Here is an 8038-nt window from a genome sequence, read left to right as displayed (position 1 = left end):
TTTTTGAAAAAAAAAAGAATTTATTAATAAAGGATAAATCATGATACATGGCAGCATAAAATACTTTACATAAACATATCGTAAATAAATGTGCAAAATTTTGTTGTGATGAGAAGAAACTGCTTCTTTACAGGTAGCATCATGCAGCCACAGCCCATGACCAGGCTTGTCTGATATTTATTTTATTGCGATCTGCTACTTATATTATTATTATCTCTCTCTCTCTCATGGAGACAGTGAAGTGAGTCTCTTATTATTATTAGCACCACTCTGGATAAGGTTGCATTCTTCACTGGGAACAGCAGTTTGGGCGTCTCGGGGGTTTTGTGCTGGTGGGGTGTTTATTTGGCGATGATGACGTCAGGGATGTCGGACGTTGCCTCCACTGTCTGCTCGGCGGAGTCGTCCTCCAGGCTCTCGGAGCTCTGAGAGGAGTCGCTCTCGCCGTCGGCGGCACCGGGGGTGGCGGTGGCCTCCTCGCTGCTTTGGCTGCTGTCGGACGCTGCCGTCTCCTCCTGGCTGGCGCTGGCACTGGCACTCTCACCGGCGGCTTCACTGGCACTGGCACCATCACTCTCCCCCTGTTGATCATCCAGAGACGCCTGCTTTGCATTGGGCTCCTCTTCCTCAGTACCGCTGGAAGCCTCCAGACCCTGGCTCTCCTCCTCAGGGGTGCTGGTGTCCTCCTCCAGAACATCATTGTGCACCTGCAGAGCCTAAGAACCCAATAAGAAAGGCTTAGTCAGGAGATACATTCATTTAAACCCAACCTTCAAACCCAACGGCTTCAACCGTATGACCTTGTTTACCTTGTAAACCTTCAGATGCTTCTCCACGTCATTGGCTTCCTGCCCGTCGTAGTGGGAGGTCTTCTTACTGATGGTGTTCAGACCCTCGATGTGCTCAGGCATGTAGGACTTGTAGGGAGAAGGTATCTTCTCAATTTCGTTGGCATCTACGTAGATGATGGTCTTCTTGTAGTCGCTGGGGTAGCCCATGTTGTCTCCGCGGCCGTCGTTAATAATAGGGCCCAGGGTGGGCTCCTCGGTGAAAGGTGGGGTGGTGGTGGCCTCAGTTTCTCCAGACTCATCACTCTCACTGGAGTCAGCAGAGTCCTGAATGAAAACAACAGAAAATACAGAAGAAGTTCATTTCTAATCGTCTAGGTTACTAAATGGCAGTGATTGATTCATTAATGTCATTGTAAGTTGTGGCCACCACATCTAATAAATGCACCCATTGCTGACACGTACATGCAAATACACACATACACACAGTTTGTTTAGTCCCTGTAGAGAAGTACTGCCAATAATGTTAGAGCATATAAACATGAGCCTATTGGCACCATGCCTACACTGCAAAAAATCAAATCTTAGCAATTTAAATTCTTCTAAATCTAGTTTGATTATGGTTAGCAGATTTTTATAAGAATCTTAGGAATATTTGATTTGATATTTATTTGTTTTAACCAATTTACTGAATTCAACTGAAAGTTAAATCGAAAGCATTATTTTTTATTGTTTTAAGCATTTTTTCTTAAAAAACGAAGCAAATTTTTTTGTCAATACAGTTAAACACTTTTAGCAAATTAAATCACTTAAAACAAGTACAAGGCATTTTGAATTTATTTATTAATTATTAAAATATTACTATATATATATACTGTATATATAATAATTATAAAAATATAATATATAAAATATGAGATATTTAGACTAGACTTTAGGATTTCACTTCCACACAGTACATTAGGGCATAGATAAAACTGATAACGATAATGAATCCCGGTAAAATCACCCAAAAAACCCACTTAGAGCCCATGCTGGAATCCACCTAGCTCATGCTTCACCCAGGTGAGCCCCATATGAGCAGGATGGCTGGGTATAAAGCCCTGAGCACTGAGTATTGAGCTGTGGATCAGAACTGTGTCCTCTGGAATGATGGAGCTCTTTATATTATGTCAAAATAGCGAATGAACAAATGAACAAATAGGAATGCTCCAAAATTGGTAAAATCTTTTACATTGACATCCACTGTAAGTTATGAAGATTTATTTTCCCTTACTTTGTAGTTTGTAATTGTATTTATTTATTATTATTTATTATTTTTATTTATTATGTTGTAAAAAGCGCTATATAAATAAAATTGAATTGAACTGAATCATGATTTTTTTCTGCTTGATACAAAAAGGACAGATTATTTCTGTGCAATATCATATATTATACCACAGTTAGTTCCGACCCTGCAATGTGATTGGCTGAGAGGCATTTTATGAGTGACATTATCAGCCAGTAATGCACTGTAACCAAAGCGCTCCATGTATTACTCCGCCGCATACAGTTAACCTTGCAACGATGCAGCACTTACAAGCCAAACAGTGCAGCTACAAACCGAGCAGCAACGGAACTGTTTTAACTGGCAGAGTTTTTATAACCTAATAGATCGTATTTAAATTTTCTTATCCTCTTTAACTCAAAATCTTAAAAAAAAAACAGCGAAAATGGAACTGTGGTATAATCGCAATAATACTCTCGAGGTTCATGCTATAACGTGTAATATTGGCAGTGCTGTACTGATCTAGTGTACTCAAACTGTGGCAGTGCCAATATTACATGTTATAGATGTTTAAATATACTCTAACTTTGGAACCAAACTTGTATTATTAATATCAACACATGTTCTGTCGTTGACTTATTGAATTATCTAACCTCTGTCCAAATCTGATGAAAAATCATGTTTTTTTTTAAATATATCGCAATATAGAATATTGCAAAAAAAATATCACTGTAATTTTGTCTCAATATCGTGCAGCCCTAATCTGTTTTGTAACAGCATATGTGTAGAGGAGGATGACTCACGGTGTCCTGCGTGTCCACGCTGTCAGCACTGTCTGCGCTGTCGTCCTCTGTGTCTGATGGCGTGTTTGTGTCCTGGAAATGAAGGGAATAGCCACAGGACAGTGAGGAGTCAGTGCACGGTCACCCACAGCGTCTCCACAAAAACAGCCTTATTTATGGAGCCAGCTGGATTTTATTAGAATGTGTGTATGCATGCCTGTGTGTGTGTATGTGTGTGTGTATATATGCAGTGGTGTCTCATGTGGTCAGAAGGATGAGCCATCTCTTACCTCAGCTTCATCTGAGTCGTCCTCATCCGATGATGCTGCCGCTGCTGCTGCTTCTGGATCTGCTGGAGCTTCTGGAGCTGCTTTAACAGCCTGAAACAAACAGCAGCCCACAATATGAGAAAGAGACCAACAAACACTGGCCAAATCTTTAGGAACCAGTGGAAATTCTGTATTTATGACCCAAAAGAGAGAGACTTTAACAAGATCTAGGCTTTCCTACCTGAGCAGGTACAACCTCTACTGCCTGCACTGCTTTTGCAGGGGCTTTCCGCAGAATTGGGGGCGCCTGTGTGAGAGATTGATGGCATGTTGTTAGATTTATAGCATTTTTCTCCTCAAATTTGATCACCTTTTAAGCTGTAATTAAATTATCACCGGTTTGGCAGCGGCTTGTTCCTCAGAACTCTCTGAGCTGCTCACTGAACGCTTCAGCTGCAAGAAAAGCACAGAATAGACAAAGATTACACAGGATTGCTGGGTAAAAATACTGAGAAAAAATATTTTTTGTGAGGTTCTTTAGGAAACAGAGTTTTTTTAAGGGTTCTTTAGTAATGGAATCAATTATGTAATGAAACTTAAAGTATCATCTGAATGCTTTGCTTCTATGCTTTTTCATCTAGGAATTATTACATATATGTTATTGTAATACACAATTTACTACACACACACACACACACACACACACACACAATAAAACAGTATATATATAGATTGACACAACAAAGACTCCAATTCCCAGCATGCACCTACACTGGACTTTCCTGACACAAGTCTCAGTGTTCCTGCTCTCCCAGCTTTTGATTGAACACACCTGTTTTGTTTAGTATAACTACCCCTCAGTTTCCTTAGCTAGACTCTTCTACAACGCATTTTCTTAGTTTTTTCCTTTATTACCGACACGTTTTTTTTTTTTTTTTTGGACTACTCTTTTGACTCGGTCTCTCTGTATCGTTTGTTTACCATTGCCAGCCTATTTTTTTTATACTAAGTACTCTTTTTTGCCTTGTCCTATTGCGTGCTGGATTTCCCATGCATGACCCAAATTTGCCTTTCATATTCTGGTATGTTGTTTCTTTTCGCTGCCTTCCTGTTACTGACCCTGCCTGTCCCTAACTACCCCTGTATGCCTAGCCCCCGTGTTAATAAATTGTGCATTTGGTATCTGCCAGTGTCTGTCCTTAGTTTGGCCCACGTGACAATAAATGTCATGGTATAATATTTTTCCAATTCACTCACACCCATTACCAACTATTTAAGAAAAAAATAAAAATATGATTTAATGCAATATCTATACCTCCAAGGTTGCGATACTCCTGTTTATTACTATGCAATAACCCTTTTCTCTTAGATATAACATATTATTTTAAAAAATCCTACAGAAATCCTTCTAGAAATACCTGCAAGAAAGAGACAGTTGTAATTACACGCTAATCCTGATTACTTAGGGTTGAATAGGTTTTTCAAAGTTTCACAGGGAAATACTCTCACTCTACATAGAACCATGGCAACACAAGGTACTATTAGAAACGGCTTAGTGGTATTTTGCTCAGTTGAAGGGTTTTAAAATAAAAATAACAAAATATTTGATATATTGTTCAAAAATATATTAAATAAAAAATTTACTTTACATTTTTAGGAGGACTACAGTATGTAGAACCATTTTGGTTGGAGTAGAGTATGCAAAACACATGTGGCAAAAAAATGATTCTCCATATTCTGTAGTAATACCATAGAAAAACCATATTTGGTTCTCTAAGGCAGTATTTTTCAACCCTGGTATTTTCTCAGGACCCACTGCTATGCACATTTTAGCGGACTCCCTACTTTATTCCACCAACTTGGGATGTTGGAAGCAGGTGAAACAGGTAACAGGTAAAGACCAGGGTTGAGAAACAGTGCCCTAAAGAAACTGTATTTTTTGGTAAATGAGAGTGCACAAATTATTCTTAAAGCTTCTTACAGAAATACATGACATATGTTTGACACATAAACTCTCAAGACAGCAGCCATTTACAAACCCTAAAATCTGTAATAGCATAACATGAAGAAAAAAAATATCATCAGTGTTGAGGCAAAACGCATGTGGTTCTTAGCTTTAAACAAGCTTTAGACAAGAGCAGACACATTTTAATGAAAAATGGCCACGATTATACAACATTATTCAATTAAGCAATTGTAGTGTGTGTCTTTATATTGGGACCTTGTATTGGGTTTGGTTTCCCAGACAGGGATTAAGTCTAGTCTTAGAATACACAGCAGAGATGTAATCCCTGTCTGGGAAACCAAACCCAATACAAGGTCCCAATATAAACACACACTACAATTGTTTAATTGCATAATGTTGTATAATGTCGGTTTCCAATTGTGGCCATTTTTCAGCTTTTAAAACGTATCTGCCCTTGTCTAGAGCTTGTTTAAAGCTAAGGTCAGGGTTCATAAATGGCTGTTGTCTTGAGAGTTTATATACCAAACATATTTCATATATAAGAGTATAAATCAGTGGTTTCCAGGTTCCAAACACTGGTCCTGGAGTACGGCTGTCCTGCACAGTAGAATGAATCTCTAGCTCGCAACAACTCTAATACAGAGACAGCCAGTTAACAAGACTCTGAAACCAGAACTTGGATCAGAATTGGTTTATAAATACATAAAAAGAGCACAGAGCTGATTTTTTTTTCTTGTTTGCTACACTATTACTGCTAAATCTTGAATCATATAACTCTAGAGTATCATTCATCATTGATAGAACATTTTTTACTCAGCATTGGCTCAGAACTTACAGGACGACAGTAGACTATGGCAAAGAGGAGCACGAAAACAATGGCGGCCTTCATTTTCTTCAGGTGTATTCTGAGAAAAAAAGTAGAAAAAGAAGTTCAAAATGAAACATAAAATGTACAGATACAAGAATTTTCAGATTCATTCCAAACAATAAACTCATTTTTTGCTAATTGTACCTTTAAACAGCATTAGAACATGGCGTTTCTGTCCATGGCTAATGGGAATGTGTTTATTGGGAGCATCGCCTTCAGTTAGAACTCATAATGATCTAACTATAAACAGACTTAATGAGCCTGGACTGGGTTTGAGCCTCTGGGTTTGTGTGCTTCTCCGCAGAGCGAGCGAACCCACGTTCTGCGGAAGCTGCATGCCCATATTGAGTCGGCCACCGCCACAGCTAGGCCTTGGCAGACGATCCAGGGCTTCCCTGCTAAGTGCTACCAGCTTTCACATCACACTTTAAAAAACATCTCCCGTGTTTTTTTTTTTTTTTTTTACGTTTCAGCAACGATAACATCAACATCGCATAAAGTATAAGCTGCTGCGCTGGCGAGTGTTTAGCTGCGCCTATAATAATCTGCTGCAGCATATAATTCGCGGGGTTATATGTAGACAGCTGGTGGCGGTCGCCACAACCTCCAGAACTAGAAAAAGCCTGAGTTTTATTTTAGAGGAGGCTTTGGGTTCTCATTAGAGAGTCGAGCGAGGCACGAATCTAGCGGGACACGGCCTGAAAAAATATGTGTGTGTGCAGCTGAAGAGCAGCGTAAAACGGAAAGGAAGGATGTTGTGGAGTACAGCTTTCAGATGTAATTAAGCGCAGTGTCAGTGAGCTGTTATTATTATTCTTATGCATGACTTTAATTTGGTGGTTTTGCTGCTGGAATAAATGAGTCAGCTGACAAATTAGGCAAGGATTTATGGGCTGTAACCACAACTTCCTCTTCCCTCTGTCATGTGTATTCTCCTGCTGCTGGTTTGCACTTTAAATCATCCTGGTTTTCTATTGTTTTAGCATTTTTTAGAGATGGCTTGGAAAAATACAGTAGCGGCATCTATTTGTAGAATCTGGTGCAGCCATTGAGGACACTTCAGAGATGGTTATGCTCACATAAATGTGATTAATGTTTGCTAAAGGTTATTGCAACAGATTGTTATATTATATTGCAGGATATGCATTAAATTATAGATAGCATTGTCCCTTTAAGGCATCCCATAGGAAATAGGTACCCTTATAATAGTGATAAATTAGCATGCATGCACCTAATGTTCATTTATATCATTCATCAAGTATTTTTGAGTATAATACCTAAATACAGCTCCCAAAAATAATTTCTTTCTATTTGCACAATTTGCACAATAACTCAACAAGTTAATAACTTAACTTAATAAGTTAATAACTATAATAAAACTACAATAAAAAAACTAATAAGATAAAGTCATAGCTTACCTGTGCTATATAACCAACCAACCAGTTTGAATTCAACGCTTCTGAGGATTGGAGTGGATTAAGTTCTCAGTACTCTCCAAGTTATTCAGATTCAGAGTTCTCTATGCTATGTTTGAAGCTAAAAGCTGGTTGGCTTTTAAACCATGTTGCCCACTCTCCCCGACCAATCGCAGCGCAGCACGTGATGTCATGACTTTTACCACTGTTGTCCCACCTTTCTACTCCCACTCTTCCTGTGGCTTCTGTGGCCAGTCCATGCAAACATTCAGCACCAGGCATGACAAGCCAAAAGAAAAAAGCCAGGAAAAAAAAGAGAAACACGTCCTGGGATTGTTTTTAGGTTGAAAAGACCAAAAAAAAAAAAAAGAAAGACAATTTTCAGACAGTTTGCGAAATATCACAGTTGGAAGCAACAACACATTGATTGTATTGCTGCTGTATTGCCATGGTTTTATATACTGTTACTGTAGTTTATAACTTAGCAGTGTGGAGGGAAAACCAGGGAACTCTTAAAACTTTATGAATATGAACTTGTTTTCTTTTCCATTCGCTTATTTGAGGGCTGAAAGCTGTGCATTTATTTTGTCATTTCAGCCATTTCTCATTTTCTGCAAATATGTTCTCTAAATGACAATATTTTTATTTGGAATTTGGCAGGAATGTTGTTGCTAGTTTATAGA

At 38.7% G+C, this 8038-nt stretch overlaps 1 protein-coding gene across 2 annotated transcripts; it reads right to left on the bottom strand.

The window, feature by feature from the left end:
- Nucleotides 1–6: 6 nt before the first annotated feature.
- On the bottom strand, nt 7–7486 carry spp1 (secreted phosphoprotein 1). 2 transcript variants are annotated; one of them, XM_049469092.1, is made up of 8 exons: nt 7359–7486; nt 5908–5977; nt 3503–3559; nt 3348–3413; nt 3128–3217; nt 2859–2930; nt 810–1115; nt 7–716 (listed from the first exon to the last, which is right to left on the bottom strand). In XM_049469092.1, exons 2-8 carry the CDS (start codon nt 5959–5961, stop codon nt 342–344), a joined length of 1020 nt encoding a protein of 339 aa, XP_049325049.1. In that variant the 5' UTR covers nt 5962–5977; nt 7359–7486; the 3' UTR covers nt 7–341. The 2 variants fall into 2 exon arrangements, with proteins under 2 accessions (XP_049325049.1, XP_007255084.3); XM_007255022.4 differs by having other exon boundaries at nt 810–1106.
- Nucleotides 7487–8038: the final 552 nt, after the last annotated feature.

This window comes from Astyanax mexicanus, chromosome 20, assembly GCF_023375975.1.
Source record: "Astyanax mexicanus isolate ESR-SI-001 chromosome 20, AstMex3_surface, whole genome shotgun sequence".
In the NCBI taxonomy this organism is placed as follows: Eukaryota; Metazoa; Chordata; class Actinopteri; order Characiformes; family Acestrorhamphidae; genus Astyanax; species Astyanax mexicanus.
Note: the sequence above shows the minus strand (reverse complement) of the source record. Positions and strands in the feature narration are given on the sequence as shown.